The sequence below is a fragment of the Lepidothrix coronata genome, unplaced genomic scaffold (genome assembly GCF_001604755.1).
Source record: "Lepidothrix coronata isolate B3197 unplaced genomic scaffold, Lepidothrix_coronata-1.0 Scaffold272, whole genome shotgun sequence".
In the NCBI taxonomy this organism is placed as follows: domain Eukaryota; kingdom Metazoa; phylum Chordata; class Aves; order Passeriformes; family Pipridae; genus Lepidothrix; species Lepidothrix coronata.
Window position 1 is genome coordinate 81,647 of NW_016690452.1, and position 27,887 is coordinate 109,533.

Here is a 27,887-nt window from a genome sequence, read left to right on the forward strand (position 1 = left end):
CAATGGAATATGCCCCCTTCCTTTCCTTTATAATTGACTTTGTGTTGAGGTCAGCCTTTACCCAAAGTAGAATATTAGTGCTATTCAGCTCAGAGAAATGTAAGCATTTCTTTTCTCTTTGTCCTCCTTTTCTGAAGACATTGCCCTGGAATAAGTTTAGATAAATGAGGAGTCCCAGCAGATACCACAAGAGATTGAACATTTATTTAATCATAAAAGTCCAGCAGATAAAACTATATACAATAATCCATGCATACTGCCCATTTCACAAACATTTGAAATCCAATTAAAACAGAGTCTGCACAACAGTTGGGGCAGCAGGGCAAAGTTTTCATTTAGTGGGGGACATAGTCATGTTTATATTTTGGATGCTGCTTGTAGCCTACTCTCTCCCCAGCAATAAGGCTCTGGATCACCCACTCTTGCGAGACAACAGGCAGCTGTAAAGCTTCTGCACACTTCAAGACACCAGCTGGGCAGGACAAGTCAGTCACCACCACATCATAAACACCCAAAGCAATATCTGCACAGGAGGAAAGACAGGCATCTGTCAGGTGAAGAAAGAGGATCTGCTCTGCAGCAGCAAATCATAGAATCACTGAATCCTAAATGATTTGAGTTGAGAGGGACATTAAAGCTCATCTCATTCCACCCCCCTGCCACGGGCAGGGACACCTTCCACGAGACCAGATTGCTCCAAGACCCGTCCAACCTGGCAGATCCACGTGTTTTACCACTATGAACCTCTCTTACGTGTCTTTTCATTCCTAGGCAGTGAATTCTCTTCATACATGCTAATACAGCAACCCTGCACCTTGCAAGTAAAGTATTCCTTTTAGTCCAGGTAAGAGAAAACCAGTAACCAACATTACAGGCAGGACACTGAGTCCTGACCTCAGGCTGGGCATACTAAAACCTACATCCCGTATGGAGAGGGAGATACAGCTGAGTTGAAAAGGACAAGGAAGTACAATTTGAGAGGCCCACAAAAGGTCCAGGAGCAACTCTTGCCTATTTCCCCCTTTCAACATAGGCTGGAAGCTGACAGCTTGTGTTCTGAATTGCTGCAGCATCTTCTCTGCAAAGACAGGTCTCCCAGATGTAATCTGTATAAAGATTACATTCAAGTAGAGAGCTAATATCTTGCACTTTGCCTTCCTTTCTGCTTATAGACAATCTTGTAAGACATTCTAAATGGTTTTAAACCATACTAGAGACCACTAGCATAGGGGTCCCTGAGAAACTAGCCAATGAGTACCTTTGTTGTGAGCATTTGAGTAATGCTGTTTAACAGATGCTGCTCCCCCTGTCATGAGAATTTCAGACCACAGATCCAGGAAGCTCTGTTGCTGGTCTGACACCAGGAGAACCTTTAGGTCATGAAACAGGTTTTCTCGTGGGTGCCTGTAAAGAGAAATGCAGACTACTAAGAATACCTAGTAGTCTAGTCACCTGATTGGCTCCCATATTGGTTCTTTGAATATTTTGTGTACAATGACCTGCTCTTTTACTCCCCCTCCTGAACGGATTATCCTGTTTATAGAGAGTAAAACAGAGCTAGACAATAACGGTGGGGTGTGTTTGCAGCAGCCTAAATCTGAAGTTAGGCTAGGCTCTTTCTTAATCCAGAACCACCTTTCTTGTACAAATCCAAAATGCTTCCACTTCGACAGGTCTGAGCAGGAAGACATCAGTCTCCGGCCCAAAAGCCTACAGCAATTTACAAACTCTGTCTGCCCCTCAACTTGCCTGAGGAGTCTGACCTGGCAACTATTATCTCAGAACAGACCTGCTGGATTAGCCTCCACAGAAAATGCAGAAGCTAGCTTCAAAACGTATCAAGGAAAAAATTAGTATTGCTCTCCTTTATCCATTTCTGAGCAATTAGAGAAGTTAGCCACATGTGTGGGAAGCCTTTCCTGAGTTCTGTCTTCCTCATGAGAAGACTGATTCCTTTCTTACTTCCCAGAAGACTGTCTTTTTTGTGTATATAGCACCCATATGTATTTGGCACTAGAGGTCACAGTAAATCCAAAGAAAGAGGTGGAAGTGCTGTTCCTATATGGAAGGAAAAGTATGGGGAGCAGTACTAGGGTCACCTTCAGTACCTGTAGATATTCGAGAGCCTCCCAAGCGTAACAGTTCTCTTGGAGATTCTGTGGACTCAGATCATGGTTATTTGGCACTTACCATTCTACCAATTTTTGCTCCTGGAGGCTATATCCAGCTGGTAAAAGGTAATTCCGATAATTTTGAAGCTCGTTAGCATGACAGCTATCATGGACCCAGATATGAGAGACACAAGGGATCCCGCTGGCAAGGCACAGCAAGTATTTCCGAGTTCGACAATGCTGGTCCGCAATTAAAAGACACTGATATGCTGCATTACACTTCAAGGGAGATAAAGAGATAAGTAAAAAGGAGACAACGCTTGCAAAAAAACCCAGAAATTATCCTGCTGCTAAACACTTTAAAGAAGAAAACAACTGAAACCCTGATTTTCATAGCCTTGTTATGTGAAAGATGAATTAGATAAAGGTACTACTGATTTCAGAATCTGTTTAATAATCACCTATTCCAAGCTCTGCAGTTCACAGAGAAAAACTCTGCCTAATAGTTTTTGCATCATAACCCTCTTCCAGATGAGATCATTTATTTATTAGTTTGATACTCAGTTAGTCACTAGAGAAGACTGCTTCCTCAGGCAAGATGCTCCAAGAACAATTTACCCTCTTTATTAAAACATTCTACATTTAAGTAAAAGCAACACTAAATTAAATTAGTTGTCCAAGGAGATCTGGTAAGTGAAGAGCTCTACCTCTAAGTGTTCTGAGGCACAGACCTGTGGTGAGACCACATCTGCACCCACTCCTAGGTTCTGCAGTACACCGAAAACACCAGACATGCTGGAGCAGGCTTAGCCAAAGACCACTGAGAGGTCTGGGCATTGGAACACCTGACACACAAGAAGAGGCTGAGAGAGCTGAACTTGTTAAAGCTCAAGAAGGGAAGGGTTGAGTGGTCTTATTAATGCACATTCATGACTGATAAAAGGATGTACAAAAGATGGAGCCAGACTATTCTCAATTTATCTACTCAAAGGACGAGAGGCAACAGTTACAAATTGAAATAAAAAAATTAAATAGAATTTCCTCTAAATTTTTTTTAAATTGGGGGTGATCAAACACAGGATTAAGGTGCCAGAGAGGCTGTGGTGTTTCCATCCTTGAGGATACTCAAAACACAACTGGACAAGGACCTAAGTGATCTGCTCTATTTGATCCTGCTTTCGGCAGAGAGGTTGGACAAGATAAGCTATAGAAATTCCTTCCAATCTCAACTATTCTGTGACTGTTATTCTAGATTAGTAAGTGAACCGTTACCTGGGTTTCATTGAAGTCTTCCAGGATATAGCCAGCTCCCGCTTGCAGCTGCTGTGCTATGTAATGTTTGTCGTACGGAGTCACGTCTAAAAATTCTACGGCAGAAAGTTCAGTTTTTGACTATAATCTATCTGCTTATATTCCCACACCTCAGTCTACAGAGTCCTCATTGATTCCAGTAATGGACCCCAGCCTTTCTCCCAACAATATCTAGATAAAACCCTTGGAAGAGTCAAAAAAAAAAAAAAGGGAGGCAAAAGAAAGGGTAGTACAGCACTGGCCAGGTGAGCATCTTGTGACTTTTTTCATGTTGCAGTTCACTGCATGGAACATAACACTAGCAAAGGCAAACTGGAGCAACTCATACATGCTTTCAAGTTCTGTGTTTCCCAGCACTATCCCTTAGCTTTCAAAACCTTCCTTCTTACACTATACTATTCTGACACCCCTCATCTCACTAATTTTCACACCTTTCTTAGCTTGCTGAACAGCCCCATGATCACCACTGAGGTTTGCCACATCTTAGGCCAAAGATCTAAAACAGAGACCAAGTCTTGGGTCCTTTCTACAAAGGATTAAAGAGCAAAAGGGTAAACAAGCACTTACACAAATGTCTGATCAGACAGCATCAGGAATTTTTCCTAAAGCCACAGCATTTCACTTGAAAATGCAACAGGTAAGATTTGCCTCACCTTCTTCCTCCTCGCTACTCCCTGTGGGACCATCTGATAGCTTCTGGTGACCGACCAATTTGTCACTTGGTGTTGCCATGGTGAGAAGAAAGGCATAGCCCAAAAAGAGGGTCTTATTGAGGGGCAAGGGTCCGCGATGGTCCTCCAGTACTGGGGGATCTACAGCATCTACACCTTCACAGGTGCTTACAAACTCTCCAGCTCTCACAGCCCCTGCAGAGAGACAGAAGCACCGTAAGTCTTTAAAGTCAGATTCTGCACAAAGATCCTGGGTAAGATATCTCACCTGGCAGATATGTTCAACTCAGATATTTTACTGGAGGAGACAGGCAGGACTGGGCTAGGATTACACTAGAATAGGTAGGGATATCTTACCCTTCTGGTTGCAAAGAATCCTCAAATCAAAACCTGAATGACTAATGGGACAATGTTTGCCAGTCTTATCAACATCCTGAAACAACACTGACTGCTGTGAACACTGATTCCTTTAACAGCTAGGCATTTTGGGACCGATTAAAGAGACAAGAGAGGAGGGAGACAAATCACAACATTAAAGTCAGAACATTTCTAAAAGGCAGAACTGAAAAGATGGCAGGTAAATACTCAGACTATGCTAAATACACCTCTGGCTGAATGCATCCAGGGAGAATGGAGGGCAAACAAGCATTCTCACCTACTTTTTGCTTATGAGAAGTGGAAAGATCAATTACAAAAATATCAGGGTGACAAAAAATAAATTAATGCAGGTTTAAGAGCAGAAAATAAGGTTCTCACCAGGCTTTACTGTTGCTGACTTGCGGCCACGTTTAGCTGGGGATCGCTCATCTTCAGATGCAACTAGTTTCCTTTTCCCAGACAGTGTGCCTGGCGGGATGCGTGGACTCTCCTGCCCTTTACGAGTGGGAGTTGTGCTGCTGCTGGAAGTGCTGGGAGAACCAAAGTTACTACGTCGCTTCCTCTTCCCCTCCACCAGATTATCTGCAATACAGTATGCAGAGATTAGTCACAGGCTGTCACCAAACTCCATGAGCTTTCACCCCACCTATCTATACAGAGGTGGCTGAACGCAATAGTACTTAGGAGGTACGTGCCACTGCCCTCAGACAGAAGAAAGCAAGAAAAAAAGGTATCTCGCTTGTGTATCTTTCTTCTCAAGCCCGGTCTCTCTTCCTCCTGGTACTGCTGGAGAGTTTGTATCAGAGCAGCCATCCACCAAGTGTACAGAAGTACGACAAGCACCACTGTCTTAGAAGCAGGGTGCTTTCTGCAAGCCAGTCAATACCACTAAGTCTCTGACCCCGAACAATAAAAGGATCTCAAAGATCCCACTGTGGAGTACCAAAAGCATTTCTGAATACCCAGAAATATTTAAACATTGGTAATTCAGATCAGGTACTAAAATTATCTCAAAGGCACAAAACACAGAAGAGCACAGCCAGCAGTTCAACAGCACCTCCCCTTACCAAGACTGATGTCAGCTGCTTTGGTCAGAGGGGTGACTGGTTCATAAGGACCTAGCCCAAATTGCTCACGGAGCTTATTTCCTTGTTCCAGAGACAGGATAACAGCCCTTCGTTTGTACCACTTCCTCTGGCCTTCCTTTTCAATGCAGTAGTATAGCTCTCCAGACACCTCCCGGTGTTGCTTCACTACACCTGACATGACAACAAAGAACACCTGTTAACCAACCATACCCAGGATTCTCATCCTCCTGGAGAAGCATTCGTTTTCAATTGCATTCAGTGACTCAGAAAACCAAGGATAAAACTCAAGAACTGCTCTTACCTGCACTGAAGTACTCATCCTCGGAGAGTGCAGTCACCTCTGTCTCCCGTGGAATAGGATCACAGAGTAAAATATCTTTTCCTAGCACATCACATTCATGTCCATCATCAAAGAGCAGCTTGTATTTTCCAGCCCCAACATCTTGGGTAATCCTCCCAGAATAAAAGTACCCATTTGAGGACCACTTTGCTACAACCCTGAGGCCCACAAAGCTGCTCCCAGAGGATGAGTCTGCACAGTCCAAAGGACCAGTCATCGCTTGTAATGGGATTTCTGGAGAGTCACTTCGACGTAATGCACAGAAGCCAGAAGTGTCAGATTTCTCCCCTCCACCTGGCAGGCGAACTGAATGCGTAAGTGATTTCTTCTCAGGTGATGCCATAGCTGAAACATCCTCCACACCTGGCAGTCCAGCTAAATCTCTGCAGAAAAGAGAAAAGCGTTCCCAGAAAGATCTGAAAAAAGTTACTACCTATAGAATAGTTGGGTGACATGCTTGCAGCTGCTACATGGTATCACTAAAAACTAACTCCTTTTCCTCTGTTTCATAAAGACAGGAGCTCCCCATTCTCCTTCTTGGCAATAAGTTACAGCCTCCTTTTTCTAGGGTACCTTGTTCCTGTTGTTCGAGATGGTGGGCGGCCTCTTCTTCCTCGTCCACGAGGTGTCACAGGTGCCCTGCCACACTGACGATTGCCAGTCATAGAGTCCTCCTCTTCCTCACAAGGCAGTGCTCCCATCTGGCTAACTCTGAGTGGAGATGCAGGCTGCCCAGCTCCTTTCCTAGGGCTAGAGAATTTATGAGGTAACTGTTCTGAAACAGAAGCTAGCTCATCATGATCCTCACCTTTTCTCAATCATCTCTCAACACATCCAGAAGTTTGCCTCATTTCTGCTAAACTGGCAAGAGCTTAGGCAAAGCAATGCCTCACAAGGAAGCAAACTACTCCTTTAGGAAGAACAGATGTGAAAGTAAATACTATCTCCTTATTTCTGCTCATCAAGCCAGATCTTTCCCAGAAAGCTTTTGATTTAGGTCTACCCTGCTTCACACTCACAAGCTCACTTCTGCAAACTATCTGTTCTTCTTTTCCCAAGACTCTGCACATACCTTAATTTTCCTAAGATGCCTCTGCCAGTGGGTAAAGCAAATTCTCCAGTTTCTGTCCCACACGCTTTCCCTTTGACAGTTCCAGTTCCTCGTCCTGAGCTGCTGCTGCCGTGTGTGGCAAAGTGACCACTGCTTGCTCCACTGGATGTTTGGTGGAGACTTGAGGCCTTAGATAAGGAACTGACATCACCAAGATCCCCTGAGGTCAGCGACGAGCCCACTGCAGTTCTACAGGAGGAGGACACATCAGTCTCACATTCCTGGCACTCCACTACAGGCTCCTCAGTTTCCTTGAAAGGAACAAAAAGGTTTGTCAAAAGTGACGAGCATGCTAGATGGAAGCTACAACCACCGGTCCAAAGCGCAGACAAGCCGAGACCACATTCATGAAGCTGAGGACAACCACACAGACTTGATTCTGGACTGATCCATGGTAGTGCATCTCTCACTACAGGCCTGCAGCTGCTCTTTATCAAGAGGTCACATTAAGAATTCAGCCAACAGTGTTGTTCAGGAATACATTCAGTGTTGGTAGCTCATAGCTCAGGGTGCAGCTGCAGTTTGAGCCGCAGGTTAAACTCAAGACGGTGAGAGCCTCAGGCAAGAGGCCATGAACTGCATAACAATGGGCACAGGGGCCTGGACACTTGTAGACACAGCAGGGGCCAATGACTCTGAGACTTTCCCACCCTGGACCATGAAGGTATAAAAGCCCAGGGGTTCCTTTGTTCAGGATTCCTCCTCAGAAGCACCAGCTTAAGCTGTTATTTATTATTTAGTTATTGCACCAAGATTAAATTATTTTAAGGATATAGATGTATGAGACGCTGCCATGGGAAACGTGGGGTTGAGCTGGTGAGGAAACCTGTTTGACTGTGTGAGTATGGGGTGTTCAGGGAGTCAACCAATGTCCCTGTTGGCTCACGGGAGCTGCCACGGCAAAGGGGCCTCAGTTCCAGCTCAGCAGTGCAGTTGTGACTGCCAGAGTGGCTCCTGGATAGTCAAGATAGGAAAGTTTCCTTAACTGCAGAACAGACTGGTCTGACATTGAATAATTCCCACACTTCCAGACTGTGAGAGGGCAACAAATACATGAGACACTAGAAGCCTTTGGTTGCTCATAGAATCACAGAATATGCCAGGTTGGAAGGGACCCACAAGGACCATCAAGTCCAACTCCTGGCACAACACAAGATCATCCCCAAGAGTTACACACCACGTGCCCGAAAGTATCATCCAAACACTTCTTGAGCTCTGTCAGCCTCGGTGCTGTGACCACTGCCCTGGAGAGCCTGTTCAGTGCCCAACCACCCTCTGAGTGGAAAACCTCTTTCTAATATCCAACCTGTCACTGGTCACCAGAGAGATCAGTGCCTGCCCCTCCTCCTCCTCTCACAAGGAAGTTGTAACTGCAGAGAGGTCTCCCCTCAGTCTCCTCTTCACCAGCTGAACACACCAAGTGCCCTCAGTGTCCTCACACGGCTTCCCTTCAAGGCCCTTCCCCATCTTCGTTCCCTCCTTTGGACACTCTCTAATGGCTCAATCTCTCCCTTCCATTGTGTCCCCCCAAACTGCCCCAATGTTGCAGGTAAGGCCGCCCCAGGGCAGAGCAGAGCGGGACAATCCCCTCCCTGGCCCAGCTGGCCATGCTGGGCCTGATGCCCCTCCAGGCAGGGCTGGCCCTCCTGGCTGCCAGGGCACTGCTGACTCAGGGCCAACTGACCACCGACCAGGACCTCCAGGTCCCTTTCCTGGCACTGCTTTCCAGGATCTCATTCCCCATTCTGTCCATACATCCGGGGTTGCCCCATCCCAGGGGAAGAATCCGGCACTTCCCCTCGTTGAACTTCCCGTGGTTGGTGATTGCGCAGCCCTCTGACCTGTTGAGGTCTCTCTGCAGCACCTCTCTGACCTCGAGGGAGTGAACAGCTCCTCCCAGTTTTATGTCATCTGCAGACTTGCTCAGTGTCCCTCCCAGTCCTGCGTCCAAGTCATTTATGAAGATGTTGGAGAGCACAGGGCCCAAGATGGAGGCCTGCGGAACCCCACTAGCGACAGCTCACCAGTCTCATGTCACCCCAGTCACTATTACCCTTTGTGCTTGACTCGTGAGCCAATTGCTCACCCGCCGCCTGATGTGTTTATCCAGCTGTGGGTTGGACACTTAGTCCAGAAGGATCCTGTGAGAGACAGTATCAAAAGCTTTACTGAAATCCAAGATCATTTTCAACAGCTTGTCATTTGGAGCCATTTAAGCTTTATGCATACAAAATACGTATGTACAAAATAGTGATATCAAATGGTGGTAGATAAAATGGAAATGGATATATCATTGTGATTATATAACCTACATAAGCACATTTCAGGAAACTTAATTCTCCATTTTAATGTTACGATAAGCAATTTCATGCATAGTATGAGGTGTAAAAGTATAAGCTTGGCACTGAACCAATTTATCCTTTTGTGTCATTACTCATTGTGACTACACAAGACTTATGGTATAGCAGAATAGCAGTAACATTTTATTCCTAGGAGGCTGATGTGATTACTGTACCCATCAAATCAGCATTTTTCAGCTATCTTTTGCGATTCCCTAAAGACTTTCTGCCTAATGAATGGACATACTACAACACAAGTGTACTAAATATGGGCTGGTTTATTTCTTAATTTTAAGTTGATTTAGGTAGACCTCTTATAGAATCTGGCTCACAGGACACAAAAGACTGCAGTTGAAAATAGCCCTGAGCTGTAAAACAGGATAAACTATCTTGCACAGTTCAATTTTACAGGCAGAAGTGATTTTTGCTTACTAACAGAATTTTTGCCCATTCTGAAATATCTCTATTCTGACAAAATTCCAAGACTTCTAAAACAGTTGGATGCACATCTTTTGTTCAATTCTTTGGGAAGAAAAATCAGTGTGTCTTCAGAACACAGCAGCAGGCATGAAATACACCACCATCAGACACACAGCTTTTGCCACGCACTAAATGGTCTGCATGTTTGCTCATGAAGAAAGCTCTGTCATCACAGCACGCAGACTTGTTCATTCAACTCATTTTCTGCGGCCATAATACATTCTCATTTTAATTACTTCCATTTTTCAGCCAACATATCATTCCATTTAGTCCCCAAACCAGGGACTTACCTCAACGGCTTTTCGCTCCACCTCTGCACCGTTGATGTAGCAGACATCTGTTATAACACGTGTGACAGTGGTACGCACTTCTCGAATGGTTCGCACGTGGCGACGGTGAACCTGACCCTTGGGGGGGTGAAGAAGGTTAAACTCCTCCTCTCCCTGTAATAAAGAGGACACAGTGAAACCAAAACAGATCTCAACAAAAAGCAAATGATTTCTGGATAGAGCTATCTCTGCAGTACAGTTTCTTCATACCATGTTTAACTGCTGGGGTAGGGAATCTTGCAGCATCTTGTTACAAATTAGAGGCAACAACACAAGAGACTCCAAACAAAGGAGAACTGAACACATTTTGCTGACTTGCTGACAAGTAGAGGAAGGGAAATCACAGCAGTCCAAGAAGGAAACAGCAAACTTGTTCAGCAAGACTTCTCATACTCTTTCATTCAATGAACTCTTAGACATATCACATCAATGTTGCACTGCATTTTTATAGCCCTCTTAATCTCCTATTTCCCACAGGATGCACTATTCTTAAATCAAGTTTAGAAAAAAATCATTTTTCTAGTCTTTCCGTTCACAAGAAAATATACAAACTGTAACAGCAAAGCAGTGTTTTTTCTTGAGTCTGCAATACTCTCTGAAATACTAATTCAAAGTTAGTCATCTTGTTAGAATGTTTTTGTGGAGGAGGTGTCCCCTTGACATTAGATGGAATGTCATTAGAACAAGCTGTCAGAAGTTGGTTGGAGCAAAACAGAAGGCATCAAACCACCCATTCAAAATTTCATGCAACTCCCATCTCCAGTTAACAAAAAGCGAAAAATTTTTTACAGTGTTAACTATATCTGCACCCAAAAAACTGAACCCCAAACAAAACCAACAAACCAACCAATCAAACCTGTCACACTTTTCCAGAAAATAAATATGGAGACAATAAGTTCCCAAACTCATGCTGCCCAGTGAGCACTGCTACCTTAGCAGTTGTGTACAGCTGATTCAGGAAAGCTTGCAACATTAACATTTTAAAGCGGTCCTTTGGCTTTTTCCAACAGAGAATGAATTTACTGGCTGAAGTATCGGATACTTTAGTGTCCTAAAGCAGTAAAACTAAATACAGGCAGCCTTCATCCCACCTGACTGTGCAAAGGGTCCGTGTCGTCTCCAGAGGCGTTCACAAGCTTTTCCCCACTCTTGTCAGTTTGGACACTCACATCTCGTCGCCCGGGCCTCTGCCCAGACATACTGGTTCCCATTTCCACCTGCTTAGAGATTTCATCTGACGTTTGTGTTGAAGTTGTAACAGTTGTTAGGGTAAAAAGACAGTCTGCTGTAGTCTGGATCCCTTTATTCTTGGTGTTTTGCCAGCTCTCTTGACTTTGATCAGTTTTAACAGCCTTACTTTGTTTCCTCTGCATTCTTCTCCCTTCTTCTGCCTGAGTGCTCATGACATCAGTCTCCATAGACTCTCCATCCTCTGCACCAGAAGATTGTTGACAGCAGTCCTGCTGCATCCTCTGAGGAATTAAGATCTGTCCACCACTGTCATCTGCCTTGTGTTGCTGGTACTGCCAATCATGGGGATTTGTATGTAATTCAGCATCTTCTTCTGTGCCAGGAAACATGAACAGATTTCCCCTACAAACCAGTAACACGCAGATCAAAATTACTGATTAAGAAAACAAGACAACCAATATGCTGCCACTCAAGTGAAAGCAATATTAAAAAAACCCCACCCTGGCAGTCATTCTATTGCAACTTAACGATTGCACAGAACTCAGTGAGTCTCAAATTATAAAAAAGCCCTTTCAATACTTCTCAAGTGATACACATGGTAGCAAAAAGTATGGCTGACACTGTACAGGACCAGGTGCTTTTTCAAATACTAATATAGCAATCTACACACGTCAGGCACCAACTACACAACTTGCTTCCAGAAGCATGCCATCTTGAAGTTACTACAGGCTGCTCCAGCACTTGATTGGTTGGAAACTGGTAATCACATCTAGCAAGAAGACCCAGCAGCATAAACACAACTGCTGTCTAAAGTTTTCACTAAAATTTGTCTACTCTGCCGAAAGTGTCACTAGGTACTATATGGGACTCTACACTGAGCCCTACTAGAAGTACATATTTGGCTTCCCTCGGGTACTTTGAGGAGTGTCTGTCTTCTCTTCTGTCTGTACCTCACCCAGCACCGGAACTCCCTATTCATTTTGGTCTTTAGTACAACTGTTCAATACTCTTGAAACATAGGTTATTCTTTCTACATAGACCAAGACCTTACTGCCCCATCAAAAGACAGAACAGAAAACACTGAAGAAGCAGATTTCTATCCTCCAGGAAGCAGCCTTGTCACGCTAACATATGCAGCTGTACAGTCTTTTTCAAAGCAGAGACAGCAAAAGTTGATTGACTTGGAAGGGAGACAATAGCAGAAACAATAACAAACAAAATTGGTCAGAAGATCTTGGAAGAGGAGAAAGAAAAGGTATTTAAACAGTCTTAAGTATAACCTCAATTCTCTCAAACCCCAGGTTTTACCAAAGCATATAAGTTGTCTGGAATCACATCGCTGCTCAGTCAAAAGGTATGTCTGCTTACCATGTGAGATACAAACATACAGTATTTAGTATACTTACCCCCTTGTCCCCAACCTTCTAAGTCACCCACAGACAACGACTTAGTGCAATTTCTTTGATGCAGAAAATGCACATGTGCATATAAATCCACCCAGGACTGGCAGGCAAAGACTGTGAGGAGTTACCTATATGGAGAGGTGGAAAGACCATGACCTCTGGCCTCATCCTCCCGATGAACTTCACAGACACGACTAAACACAGATGATGCTTTCTGGGAGCTAGCAGTGCAGATTTAAAACAAACAAACAAACAAAAAAGCATCAGGGAGCGAGAAAATCCCTTACCCAGCAAAACAAGAATTCTCTAGCCCCTTGGGAAAGCAGCAACTGTTGTATTGAGCTTGTTGACCTACACAGACACAGAATAAGTGACATGGTCTGTCTCAAAGGTCAAGAAACAAGCTGCAATTGCATAAGCATTTCTGTCATTTCTGCAGACACCCTAACAGCCAAGAGCTGTAACAATTCCAGGAAGTGTAGTGTGGAAAACTGCAGCACCATGTGGAGTTTCAGCATCTACTTCCTCTGTGTCCCACAAGGGGACACAGTTAGACCATTTATGGCTTACTTTTTTAGGAATTTCACGGCACCACAAAAATACTGCGAATGTAAGCAGACTTTGAGAGTTCATGTTCAACCTATACTACAAAGGCAACCCATCCTCAACCAGTGAGAAATGATTACCACTCATCCTCAGCATTGAGGCATAATTACCATCCAGCATGCAACCCTGTGACAAGAGGTACTGAGTTTATTCAGAAGTTTTCTCACTACTTCAAACCACTATGCTTCACTCAGGTGACCACAGGTAACTGTCTTCCTAGTCAGATTCCCATTAGTACTTACAAATGATACCTCCCAAAAGCTAAAATAAAGCAATGCTAGGCATTAAATGTGAGATAAGATAGATATATACAAATCAAAAGACCAAGGGAGTAAACTTATGTTTTGGTCAACGTGTTAAATTGTGATTTCTACATATCCATGAACTGATTATGTGTTTATCAGCTTCACATCAAAAAGATAATACTCTTTAGGGACTTCTCAGAGATTCTTTGCAGAAAATTGCACAAGACAAGAAAGTAGAAAACCATATATTTGCAATTTAGGAGGTGGATAAGGCAGACTTGCATTCCGGACTGCACAAGATATGAATTTCTGGCTGACTACAATCACAAGGAGGCAAAATGCTGACATTATTAGGAAGCAAAAAGCCTGTAATGAACAAGTAGGTGGGGTTCCCACCTTGCCTATGTAATTAAAACCTGCTGCAAGAGCTAAAGAGTTCATGTCATGGCTACCCCAAGAGCGTTCCTTGCTTCTGCATCTCCTGACTTTTTTTCCCTCCTACTGGTAATGTGTGGAAACAGGATCTACCCAGACCTTTGTATTAACTCTACACAGCAAGAAGCCCAGTTACCTGGCAGCAGTCCTAGCAGCAGCAGAGGATCCATCTTTCCTGTCACTGGCTATGGGCTCTGAAAAAAGAGGGAAGGTAAAGACAATTTTAAGGTAAGTCCAAAAAGACTCTTCTGCCCCTTTCCAGCTCCCCACATTCAGTGAAGAGAGGCAGAGTAACACTGGACAAAGGGCGCCCAGGCTTCCCCATCCAACTTCTCAGAACAGACCAGAGTTTCTACAAGTTTTACACTATTAGACTGAATGTCACTGTTCTGACTAAAATACTGTCAAACTTCTTTTTTTGTCTAGATTATGGACAGGTCCAAGGAGGCCACAAAGGTAATCAGAGGGCTCGAGCACCTCGGAGTCACCTACAGAGACAGGCTGAGAGAGCAGGGGTTGTTCAGCCTGGAGAAGAGAAGGGTTTGGGGAAACTCATTGCAGTCTTTCAGTACTTAAAAGGGGGCTTATAAAAAAGAGGGAGAGGGACTTTTTACACAGGCAGATAGTGATAGGACAAGGGGAAACAGTTTTAAACTAAAAGGCAAGAGATTCAGATTAGGTGCTAGAAAGGAATTCTTCCTTGTGAGGGTGATGAGGCCCTGGCACAGGTTGCCCAGAGAAACTGTGGCTGCCCATCCCTGGAAGTGTTCAAGGTCAGGTTGGATGGGTCTTAGAACAACCTGGGCTAGTGGAAGGTGTCCCTGCCCATGGCAGAGAGGTTAAGACTAGATGGTCTCTAAGGGCCCTTCTGACCCAAACCATTCTATGATTATATATATATAAAAATAAAATCTTTTCCCTCCCAATACAATCAAACTCCACTTCCTGTCCAGTGACGTTGCCACTATACATAACAATTTTTAGTCTTCTGGAAATACCTTTCCTCACAACAGAGGCCTCTCCTCTCAACTCCATCCCTGCTTAGAGCATTGCAGAAACAGAAAAACAAATTTAAGTGACACTGCCCAAAAAGAAAAACGAGAAAAATTACAGAGACTCAGAGACTGTCTCGGGGAACGCCAAAGAGAGGTTTTGAGTCAGGGCTGAGATCCAGCAGGACCTCCACATTTCAGGTTTCGTCCTCTTACTTTCCAAACTGAATGGCAAGGACTCCTCGCTCCCGTCGTTCACAGGGGTAACAAGGTTCATTCGCAGAGAAAGTTTTGCATCCGACTCAGGAACCACACCCAACTCTCCCTTCTCACACACTTCTGACACATCTGCTGACACCACTGCACTTTCCACAGTGACACTGTCGGTCCCCATTGTGCTCTCTGCTGTAACATCACTGGTTGCTATAGTGCTGTCTGGGCAACTACCATCCACTGAAAACAGGAATATAAACACAAGAAAAACAAGAAGTAGCTACTGTCATTCACACTGCTGGGGTTCAGGTCCTAGTTCTTATTTGAAGACGCTTCACTGCATGTGTTATTAGTAATGAAATGGTGCAATAGTGGAAATTCCTTTCTAGATATGAAGCATGAAAAGTCTGTAGCATAGGTATCTTTAGCTTGTGACAGAATACTTTACCATTACCCAAGCAGAACACATTTCCTTTCATCCAGCACTAGCAGGATGTTTTTCATGAGCTTAGCAAAGTCCTGATAAAAGATCATGAATACTGGGAGCAATCTTTTTTTAGTCTAAGTTCTTTCACCACTCAGAAGGTTCTTTCACATTTTTTAATGCAGTCGTATGCAGAATGCAGTGAGTGCCAGGAAGATGTGCTCCATACTGTCCTGTACTCAGGGAGTAAACACCTTCACTAGAGATCCAGGAGAAAACATGGCAAGAAAACTGTGGGGAAGGGATGAGCCCTCCCCACAGAACAGCAATGCAGCAATGGTTTTTGCCAAGGTAGGTTTGAGTTATCCTATCAGATTATGCAGAAAGAATCAAAAGCTTCCAGGCTTTCACTGCAGAACAGAGCCATTCAGGTCGAACTCACCAACTGGTGTGGTGTGTCTTCTGGGTCCCATTTTAAGGTGGCCAGTAAGAGGTGGTGTTATGCTGGTCAAGGGCTGAATGATGTCACCCTCCTTTGGCAAATTAAGATGAAATGTGGTTCCTAAGAGATACAGAGCACAAGGATTAGTAATTTCAGGGGAGTACTTTAGTTCAAATACCAAAAGCACAGGCTCACTGTGCTGTGAAAACAGGGAAAAGTGTAACACTGGTGCTGCTCAAAACTCCCCTGAACAGTTACTGGTTTCAGGACAGCTGCTCTAACTGATCTTCCTCACATTTTGTGTGGAAAATCTGTCTCAGTGAAAATCTGGGCTGTGCTCGACTTGATGCAGATGTTCCCAGGTGCTAGATAAAAGGGAGACTAAATATCCTGACATGAATAGGACTTTTACAGAATGCAGGTTTGCTTAAGAAATGCTCAAGATTTTCCACAGGAAAGGGAGATGAGGCCAAAAACAGAAATGAAGGTTAGGACAGAAACGAATTGGCAGAGCTATGTGATGCCTGAATTGATAACCTAAAATTTACACAGAGATGGCTCAGATGGTCTATCCCATCAGAGAAACCACACCTTGGTGCATGTGCAGATCTTGCAGGATTTAAATAAATCAAAATATTTAAATAAATAAAAAACCTAGTAAAATGCTCCTTCCTTTTACCTCATCCCATGCCATTTATTTGTAAACTTTCAACATCATACAGAAGTAATTTTCATAATCCTCTCACAAAAAAATGCCCTATCAGCAAAAAGTTATCTATCATCTCTTTGAAAATTCTGAAAACCATCACTGACCTGTATACCACAAGCTTTAAAGATATGGTGCAGCAACTGCAACATCCTGAAGATAACCCAAGAACTTCAGAGTATTTTTGCAGTGGGTAGGTACCTCGTAGTGCAGTGGTACTCACACATTGGAAAGCCAACCACCATTCCTCACAAACAGCTTATGAATGCGTGTCACAGCCTGGCCTAGAGTAGACCTCCATTTAAAAAGTGTTTTACTTAAAAACTGAAGTATTTACAAACCCCACTGAATGTTAATTATCTAGCTACCACAGTCCCTTCTAGCCTATAAATCCACATTTGGCAGGCTAGTTACAAACGATCAAAAGAATTTATGAAGTGATCACCTGCATTTTAATAAGAGAGAACCTAATTACTAAATCAATGGATTCCTCTGGAGAGAACACAAACAAGCTTTCACAAGACCTGAAGAAAACATGAGTGCCTCAAAGCTTAAATGCTTTCGCATAACTGGCTCAACTGTCGTGTCAATGAAAACAGCTTATTAACAGAAATAAACTTTTCTTATGTTCTTAAGACCATCGACCCGTCGATTTGGAATTAAATCTGGCAAGGGATGTCAAAGACAAGAAGAAGGGTTTCTTCAAGAACATCAGTAGCTAAAGGAAGCCTAAGGAAAAGGTGGGCCTGCTGCTGAATGTGGTGGCTGCTGTGGTGATGAAGATGGAGTTACTGAATACCTGCTTTACTTCATCTTTACTACTAAGGCCAGCCCCCAGGAAACCCAGACCCTGGAGGCAAGACAGTCTAGAGAAAGGAAGACTTTCCCTTGATCAAGGAGGACAAAGTTAGAGATCATTTGAACAAATTTGATACCCACAAATCCATGAGCCCTGATAAGATGCACCTACGAGTGCTGAGGGAGCTGGCAGATGTTACTGCTAAGCCACTCTCCATCATCTTTGAAAGGTCATGGAGAACAGATGAGGTGCCTGAGGACTGAAAGAAAGCCAACGTCACTCCAGTCTTCAAAAAGGGCAAGAAGGACCCAGAGAACTACAGGCCAGTCCATTTTACCTACATCCTCCACCTTCCCACCACCAAGATGATGGAAGAACTCATCCTGGGTGTCACCTCCAGGCATGTGGAGGAGAAGGTTATCAGGAGTAGTCAGCGTGGCTTGACCAAGGGGCTTGACCAATCTGGCAGTGCTAGGCAACAGTAGCCTTTGGTGATGGAATGACTGGCTGGGCAGATGAGGAGAGAGCAGTGCATGGTACCTATATTGACTTCAGCAAGGTTTTTGACACTGTCTCCTGGAACATCCTCATAGGTAAGCTCAGGAAGTGTGGGTTGGATGAATGGACAGCAAGGCGGATTGAGAACTGGCTGACTGGAAGAGCTCAGAGGGCTGTGATCAGCAGCACAGATTGGTTAGAGGCCTGCAGCCAGGGTGTCCCCAGGGGTCAGTGCAGAGTCCAGTCCCGTTTGACTCAGTGACTTCATCAGTGACCTGGATGAAGAGACAAAGCCTATCCCCAAGAAGCCTTCACCCAAAGTTTGTGCTTACTGATTTATGCTTCATAATCTGTCAATAAGGGATTAGACTCCTAAAATACTTATTATGAAATTAATTATTATGAGAATGAAGCTGCTTTAAGAGTAGAGGGATGCTCAGTAGGTCTTCATGCCTTAAGGGCTGAGCGATGGTAAGAGAACAAACATCACTCTACATACTTTTCCATCATGCTGCATCGGTCTGAAGGCAGCAGGCAGAACATTTCAAAAACCAAACTCTCTCTTAACACTGATCAGTCCTTTAGTGTAATACAAAAGCACAAAACACAACCATCAGCATTAATTTGAGTTCATTTTCTCCAAACAGTGGCTTACAGTTTTCTTTGAAAAGTAAATGCAGCCAATTGTGATGTGTTTAAATTGCATATATAGATTTTCTATAATAAAGCTTTTTTTCTTCTTTCAGTTAAAGGAAATTAAAAATAATAATAAAATTAATATAATAAATTAAGAATATTGTAGCTAAAACTTCATCATTTAACTTAACGCTAAGTAACATTTGAGGTCCTACAACCTTTCCTCTTCCCTAACAGACTTCCTAGAGGGGAAATACATTTTCTGACACTAAAATCAAGTTCCCTTGTTCTTCGTTCATTCTCACTTAAGGACTACAGAACTGTGTTTTAAAATGAAGCCAGTTAAGAGGCAAAAGCTTCACAAAACACAGGCATAGCATCCCACATGTCTCGTATAACTACACACATCAGTTAAAGGGATTTCAATGAATCATAACTCCTGCTGAGCCACATCTTGCATGCGAGTGAAGATAAATTTGCCCTGTTAGTTTCCAGCCCAGAGTTGCTCTGTACACCCCCACAAAGAAAATTCTCCTCTGAGAATGAAAAAAAAAAAAAGGTAAGGAGACCTACAAGAGGGAAAGTACTGATTACCACACACCATTATTCCTTTCAAGGACACTGCCGTTGCTGCTTCTTGAGTGGGGGAGAAGTTACAAAAATCTCTGAACATTTCCAAGATCGCAACATTCTGAGTTCTTAAAGCTCCTCTGTGTTTCTACTGTAAAACAGTTACAAGTCTTAGGAACAAGAATTACCTTATCACTCTTGCCCTGCACTAGTGTGGCACAGGCGAAAACAATAAGGGCACATTCTGCATATAACACAGTAACTTGTAGTGCTGCTCTTAAGAGAGACTGTTCAACTTGCATCCAGTATCAGTGCTCCCTGAAAACACTGAGAATTGTATACAGCTGTCCCTCACATTATTCAAAATACACACCTGTGAACTACTAACCTAAATTCACTTACCACTGGAAGGACTGGGGGATTTAGCAGTTTTCTTCTTCTCTGGCTGCATCTGCTCTTCTTGCTCCAGATTCCTCATCATAACAGTATCCTCCTTACTCTTTGGCACCTGATTCTCGTGCTGAACCACCCGTGTTTCAATCCCTCTCTCTTGAAGTGGTGGCTGATTGCTTATTATCATTATCTGTCCCAATTCTGAACAGCCTGGATGTTTTTTGGCACCCAACGCCACTTCCGATTGAACATCACTCTTTATCTTAGGACACAAATTGTTGTGTTGCTCCAGTAACTCTCCTACAGAAGGCTCAGCTAAAACTTTATTGAGCTTTGGTATGTTTTCTGCAACAGCCTTAGAGGACAGTTTATCCAGGTTCTTTGCCTCACCAGTGTCAAAAGTACAACCTTTCGAAGATTTTTTTCCCTGACCTTCTGGTCCAATCTCTTCCAAGTCCTGGGCCTGATCAAACAATTTTTTTCTCTTTTTACAAGAATCATCAGCAAATTCCACTTCCATATCTTCATGACATTGTCCTTCCCTTTCAAGAATAAACCTCTGAGAAAGTGTCATATTAGCAAGAGACCCATCTTCATTTACTTGTTTCTCCTTTACTTGCATTTTTTCTTCTCGTTCTTCACATTGCGTCTCAGGAACTGCCTCAGGTTCATAAGTCTCTTCCAATGGAAAAACCTCAGACTGTACTTCTCTACCCTGAGCATCTGACAGAATCTCAGGCAGACCAGACTGACCTGCAGCAGCCTGATTTCCAGAAACACACTCGATCTCCCGATCGGCTAATGACCCATCTCCTGCCACACTTCCACGAACAAACTGCCCTACAGGCACTCCTGCAGCCCATACCTCCTCTGTTTTGGCTTTTTCACAGTTTTCAGAGAGTGCCTGATCACCTGCATTCATTTTCAGTTTTATTTTGTTATTCTCCACAGAACAGAGTCTCAAGTCTGAGGCCTTGCATTCAGAAATCCTCTCCACCTGTGTGGTTTCACTGTCTTGGCCTGTGTTCAGAGAACCTGAACTGATGTCTGTATTCGTGGGCTCGCTACATACACTTGCAGAAAGCATCAGCTTACAGGGCTCAGAAGGCTTTGATGCAGAGTCACCTGTAGATATCTTTGACAAAGCACCTGTGGGTCCAGAGGGATCTCCTGGTAAGCATAAAGGGGTTAAAGCAGCAGTTTTTTCTTCTCCTTCATGCTTCTTCTCTGGGCTCTGAGTTGGAACAAAGATATCCTAAAAAGAAAGAAGTGGGACATGGAGTATTAGGGCACCGCAAGTAGGACTGTTTATTTATTATTCCTAAGACATTACACTGGACTATGGGGCAGAGCAAGCTCAGCACAAAACTACAGATAAAACATCAACCAACAAAACCAAAACCAACCAATCAAACGAAAATACAAAACTTTTTTTTCTCCAATTTACAAGTCACAATTGTCCTGTTTTTGCTGAGAAATATTATCACCACACATTACTATTTAGCATGTCTGTGGCAAAGTCAGACATAATCTTTGGTATACTTCTCACTACCAAATCACAAAAGACAGGGCAAGTATGGCAGATTAGTAGCTATTTCTAGTCAAACAGCTAAGGGTTCTGGACATATTCTCTGCTATGTCTATTAACATGAATACTGTTTTCAGCTAAGGAAAAACCCTGCTTCAACTAGTGAAGTTTCTAGCACCACCTTTATTTTCTGTCTTAAGTTGATGAAACTTGTAATATTAAGCTATAAACCCAGCAACTGCCTGCTAAATCCCTTTGAACAGTTATAATTTCCAGAATCAAAAAGCACAAAGGAAACAACAGATAATAAGAATAAGCAACTTGAAAAATGCACTAAATGAATTCTAGCCTTGTAGGAGAATAGAAATGCTTCATTATAAAACAGCTTCCCTTTCTCCACGACAAACAATGCTAAAGTCTAGCCTGATAAAAGTCTAATTTATGATGCAGTTTGAGATGCAGGATGCCAAGTTCAGCATAAGAAAGGAGCAGCCTTCCTCCTTTAGAAGGAAAAAAAAGCAACAGAAAAGGTTTCTAGCATAGTCTAAGATAACAACTTTAATGTTCAGTAACTCACTATGCCCTCTTAAGCTGTTCTGCATTTTCTCTGCAGGTAAAACTGCTACAATCAATATATAACCGTGACTGGTGGGAACAGGGAAGTTCATGAGAACCAGCTTAGTAGGGAAGCTCAACACAGAAGCAAAAGTTGACTCAAACACACTTTCTGCATCAGCCATATCAAAACCTCAGAAAAGATATCTACGTGAAGCCTTACATGAGAAAACTCTGGTTGTGATGGTATAGGCACAGATCCAGACTCAGGAAAGAAGGCTGGTGCGCTCTGGGACACTGGAGTTGAAGTCTGTGGCTGGGCAAGCAGTCTTGGAGGGATACATGGGATGGCCATCTCCACCAGCGTATCTCCTCTCTGCCTTTGCATCAGTTCTCTTCCTTCTGCAGGGATAGATATATCCATCTGTTCATCTAGTTTGAAAGAGCAGAAGAGATATTACAACCAAATTCTTGCGTTGTTCCTAAAGTTTCCAACATGCTATTAAAAGATTCATCTTCAGTGGCATATTTAACTTTGTAGAATCTTCTCTCCAGGGAAACTCCTTCTGGAGGGAAAAAAAAAGATCAACAAAAACATCCATATCCTTACATTCAAAGGGGGGAAGCAAGTGTTTTGTTACAAATTCGTACGACTATTTTGCTACATGTCTAGAACTTATACAACTAAAAAAGGTATCTGAAATTTATAAAAAGCATTTTCTTGAGGATTTTTTTCCTTTTGCTATCTTTAGTAAAATCCAACTAAATTCAGACCCCAGCTAACAAAATATCCACGCTAACAGTATGTCACATTCTGTGACAGGAATCTCACAGAAAGGAATAGTTGATTTTGTATCATACTAAAAGTCTGCATATCAGGGATATGCAGATATCTTATCCCTGATGGTGAACGGGTGCTTAGAGAAAATTTTTAAGAACCAATGTATCATATGGAACATATGGAACAATCTTTTGACATGAGGTTCTAGAATGCACACATACAGCATATGAAAGCTTTTTAAAATATTGTGCAAGTCATCTGTGTTAAGGTAAAATAACTGTTATGAGGCAGTCCTTATCTGTCCTTCCTATTGCCCTAACAGTATTGACTTAATACGAGTACCTGCCTACAGCAAGAATTGCTAGTCCCTAAGAAAGGAGGACAATTGCAAGCAGCAACGTGCATCCCATACAAAGTATTTCCCATCTTTCAAGTGAAGGGGAGCTAGCCAACAGTACTAATTTTATTATGATAGCGATGCAGGACATATCGACAGAGAGAGAATACAAAGAATTATAGACAACAGTCACAGATACAGATCTCCCTTCATCTACCCCCCTCAGTGTTCTCAATCCTGCTTTACTCCTTAAATATCATTTTAGCAAGTTTTGAAAAGGCTGCAAGCTCAGACTAAACCATAGAGCACTGAAACACAAACCACAGACAGTACGCACAACATTTTACCTTTTCCTTGCTCTTGTTCAGTAGGACTGCTGGGGACAAGAGCACTGGGTCCAAAAGCAACAGGAGGCGGAATAACTAGGCCTGAAGAGAAACTGCAGACCAAGAAAAGGGAATATGGAAATGAAGACCATACCTCACTAAACAATGCATTAAGTTCTCCCCTTATCAAGCTCCGGTTTGTCACAGTAGGACTTCTCATGAAAGGAGTGTCAGGTGTTCACTAGCATAAGACCAGAAATGGTCAATGGACCACATGGGCACCATTAGTTCACTTCATCGCAAAATAAAGCCATGCTCCCTTCATGGGGCAAAATTAACATACTGATTCAAGCACAAATCCTTGAATAAAGAAGAGAGTGATGGAAATGCACTACTGCAATAAAGTTATTGCAATCGTTTGGGGATTTTTTGCTTACATGGAATGACCCTCCTGTACAAGGACTGCCTGTCCAGAGAGCTGCAGGACTTGCAGACTGCGGGCAGGGGTACACACCAGAGAACTTCCCTCTTCCACCCCGGTTATTGGACAGCCACTCCCTGCAGTGATTTCAAACAAAAGGAAATAAAGTTAGAAATATGGTCAATAACCAATGCGATCAGAAAATTCTGAGGAATTAAATTCACACTATTGCACAGTTATTTTTCAGATAGGCAAGGACAGGCTGATCTTCACAGAGTTCGTGAAGGACTACACATGAAGTTCAGTATGTGAAATGTAAGGACAATATAGTTCAGATGAAAAAGATAAAATCTGAATAGATTTTAGACTGTACAAGTCTTCCTCCCATGGAAATTTAAAAAAAAAAATCCCCAATGGCCCCAATATCAGCACATTTGATCCAGCACTAGAATGCAAATACATGCAAGGTTCTAGTAAGAAAAGACATCTTGCATTGACCACATTGACTCAGTGTGAGGAGAAGGCTGTTATTGAACCTTCTGGATACAGAGGGTTCATGCACAAGGTCACACTGATGTAGACATCACTGGACACAAATTTGCCTACACTACTTACCCACACTTTACATGGTGTGTCACTACCAAGGGTGAGCATTATTACTGCCAGTTTCAGAAGAGGGTAAAAGGCAGGCTTGGGTTTTGTTCTTCAAGGGGCACAGAAAGAAAGGAAATTAAATGTACTTAACAAGCCAGTGTAACTGTTCTAACAGGAAGTGACATTTAGATATTGCTCCATAATATAGTGAAAGAGGTTGGGGCCTTTCATTTCCAAAGTGTTCTCAATTTTAACAGAAATTACGTGAAAAATACAGCACTCTACACCCTAAAACACTACACGCCTATAAAGATCAAGTAGGTATGATGCTTACAACTATCCCTGGGATGGATATTTTGGCTCTGCTTGTCTATTGTTACCTGTTGCATTATTCTCAGGAAACATCTCTTCCTGAGTTGACAAAATATCTGACTCCTCATGGCCAGAATTAAGGGATTTCTCGGTTTTACTGGGGTCACTGAGAGGCGTTTTCTTCCTGATATCCTCTTCTGCTTCCTGAAGAGTTCTAGAAAGGCAAGATAGAGTCACTGACCTGAGAAAATCAAAGTATTAAGAAGGACTACAACATTGCAAAGAAAACCTATCAGAACAGGTGAAAGGTATTCACTTGCATATAACACAGGAAAAAAAAGAAGGATGACTGACCTGTCCTGACAAAATAACATTTTCATCTTTGATGAGTTATACTTTTGGAATTGTTTTTTAAGTTTTCTACCAACCTCACTGATGCTTAAATGGAAAGAAGATTGTTCTACTGACTTCTATTCAATGTGGATTCTAGGAATTTTCTTTCACCTCCTTTTTAAGGTTATTTTGTGGCAGAATATGATAATACAAGATAAGATAAATATTATATAAATTTTATGCCAGATAAAAAGTATTCAACAAACTGAAGTTTCACACTTAAAAATAATTTAAACTATAAAGCTTACAATAGCAAATACTCAAAAATCATCCTGGAATACACACCACTTAGCCTCCAGATTTCTCCTGTGCAGCGAAGCCCACACTACAGTGAGTAAATTATTTCAAGATAACTTCTGTGACTTAAAATGCATAAACGCTTCTAGTATATTCCAGTCATACAACTTTAAGAAAATTATTAGTATATTTTATTATACAGTGCACTCTCCCTTAAAAACAACCCTACTGGTATCTTTGTGTATAGGAGGTTGACATCACCTCTTCTCTCTGCTATGAATGCTAAGAGCACTCCTTAGTCAGCACTGCTGCAAAAAGGTCTCAGCAGTACTTCATCTTTCCATTCACCTTTCTCTTTTGCCCTGAACCCTCTCCTATGTCCAAAAATCTAGTAAAAAAGAAGTACACAAATCAGCTTCCAGAATGCCCATAAGAGACGTACAAAGAAGACAGACAGACTGTTTTACCTTTCAGACTTCTCTGTCTGGCTTTTCAAAGCAGTATGTGCTTCTGTGCTGGAGACAGTTTCCATGCTATCCCTATGCAGTTCTACAAAGAGAGATATTAAAAAAAAAATAAAAAAATTGTTACTCTTGTTACAAACAAGAAAGCGTAGTTTTGTAATTTACACAAATACCAAGGCAAGCTTTATATGAAGGAAAAAAAATAAAATCTTGCATTGTCTATGATAACAAGAAAAGAAAAAGACAAAAAAAAAGACAGGATGAGGTTCTTACCGGGAAGGGAATTCAATATCCTCTTGTCTAAATGTTCAGGAAACAAGAAAGAAAGGTGCAAGAATGAATGATAACACTTGCACAGCTACAAGAAAACAAATTAACTAGAAAAGAGAGGGCAAAATTCTTTGCAACTACCAGTGATCCGTGAACTCATTTTTGAAAACTACTAATACTGTATTTCCTGTCAAAGAAACATAACATTTATAATTTAAAGAGATCAGATAGAATCTACAGAGCAGCAAAAGGACACCTATAATCATTTCCACCTACCATCTTTAGACTCATTCTCCACAAGTCTGGAAGAAAGGACTGCAGCTCCAGGGTGAAGCTGATGCCTAGCATCTCCTTCATTAGGCACAAAGTTGCTCTCAAAGTCCTGGCTCTGTGAGAGCTCTAGAGCTCCAAACTGCAGCTGTGACGTGCCTGTATCTAACACCAAACATCCATTACAAATATATATACAAAATCCCCAAAATTTTTAAGAGCCATCTATCACATTTACAAGGGCAAAAGATATACCCTCTAACATGCAAAGTATTTAGGCTATTGCTGAAACTCTGAATAAACTAACAGCCTCTGACCTCAGCTGTGCAAATTAAAATACAGTCACAAAACAGGGACAGTGATCATTACCTCAGTAATCAGCATTAATCAGCAAGATCTTTTTTAATGCCCCTAGGTACTGCAGCAGGTTGTCATACCATGATGAGGAAATAACTTTCATAACACAAAGCCTGTGTCTGAAAGTCCTCTGATGACAACAACCACTATGTCAGTTCATAATAAGGCTCCATTTCCTAGCTGTTGTGATGCATCCCTGCCTCTTTTAAACCATTTCCAGTCTCCAAGATCCAAGTTAACAATGATCAACACTTCTTATTTCAAACACCAAAGCATACATATCAACTTCCAGAAAAAGATGCCAATTCCTAAAGCCATTACTGCTGGCACAACTACTCCTGGTGAGACAAGCGAGGCAGCTCAAATGAAAAACTGCACAGATGGTGGATCTGATTCAAAATCCCAAGAACAGATCTGAAATGGAGAAGTTACCTTCTGCACAGGGCGAAACAGCACAGTCCTCGACATCACCTTCACCTCGTTTCCCGGCCTTTCCAAGGACACTGCAACAGAAAGACTGGCTCACGTCGCGCAGGGGTTCCTGCAGGACGCCTTCTCGCGGCTCGTGTTCCGAGGGGTCGCTCGGCACCCACCGGGCCCTCCCAGCCTTTCGCACCACACGCCCCGGCGGGGGCCGGGCGCGGCCGCAGCTGCACCGAGCCCGCGTTCTTGGCCTGTCCTCAGGAGAGGCCCCGGAGGCGGCGGCCGAGAGCCTCGGGATGGCGGCTCCCGCGGCCCCGCCAACGTACCTGCTCTCCCTGCCGGGCGATGGAGCCTCCTCCGCGACGCAGCCCCGCGGGTCAGCAGCGCCCAGGCGGGCCGGGCTCTCCATGGGTTCTGCAAGCAGAGCGCCGTCAGCGCCGTCAGCGCCGCCGCGGCCCCCGGGCCCGCCGCACCCCCGCGCCCCGCCCTCACCTGAGGGTCGCTCCCGGTCCGCCCCGCCGCCCCTGGGCGCCCGGCTGCCGATAGGATCGCAGACGATCTCCTGCAAGACAGAGGCGAGGGCCGCGTCAGAGCCGGCCCGGGGTGGGCCGGGGTGGGCGGTGCCGCCGCCGCGCCGGGCACTCACCAGCACGGGGCTCGGGCTCCGCCGGGCCGGCAGCCGGCGGGCCAGCACGCCGAGCCAGGCCTGCTCCGCGTCCGCCTCCGCGCCCGCGCCCTGGGGCTGCGAGTCCTCCACGATGAGGCGGGGTGTGTCCTGCTGCGAGAAGCCGGGGTCCAGCTGGCTGCCGCCGCTGCCGCCGCCGCGCTCCATGCAGGGCGCCGCCGGCGGCGGAGCCCAGAAGCCCGTGGGAGCCCGGCCCGGCCCGGCCCTACGCCCCGCTTCCCGC

At 43.6% G+C, this 27,887-nt stretch overlaps 1 protein-coding gene across 1 annotated transcript; it reads right to left on the reverse strand.

Annotated features, from left to right (window-relative positions):
• Positions 1-182: 182 nt before the first annotated feature.
• Positions 183-27,530, reverse strand: TP53BP1 (tumor protein p53 binding protein 1). Its single transcript, XM_017836196.1, has 26 exons — positions 27,472-27,530; positions 27,306-27,393; positions 26,989-27,059; positions 26,206-26,364; positions 25,663-25,744; positions 24,634-24,779; positions 23,676-23,796; positions 23,260-23,351; positions 22,018-22,226; positions 19,721-20,966; positions 16,110-16,229; positions 15,247-15,483; positions 14,175-14,232; positions 12,881-12,973; positions 11,250-11,751; positions 10,120-10,272; positions 6,972-7,261; positions 6,473-6,649; positions 5,861-6,282; positions 5,539-5,730; positions 4,850-5,053; positions 4,076-4,288; positions 3,384-3,478; positions 2,191-2,390; positions 1,259-1,404; positions 183-523 (listed from the first exon to the last, which is right to left on the reverse strand). The coding sequence occupies exons 2-26, from the start codon at positions 27,386-27,388 to the stop codon at positions 336-338; spliced, it is 5,499 nt and encodes a 1,832-aa protein (XP_017691685.1). The 5' UTR covers positions 27,389-27,393; positions 27,472-27,530; the 3' UTR covers positions 183-335.
• Between the last annotated feature and the right edge of the window lie 357 nt (positions 27,531-27,887).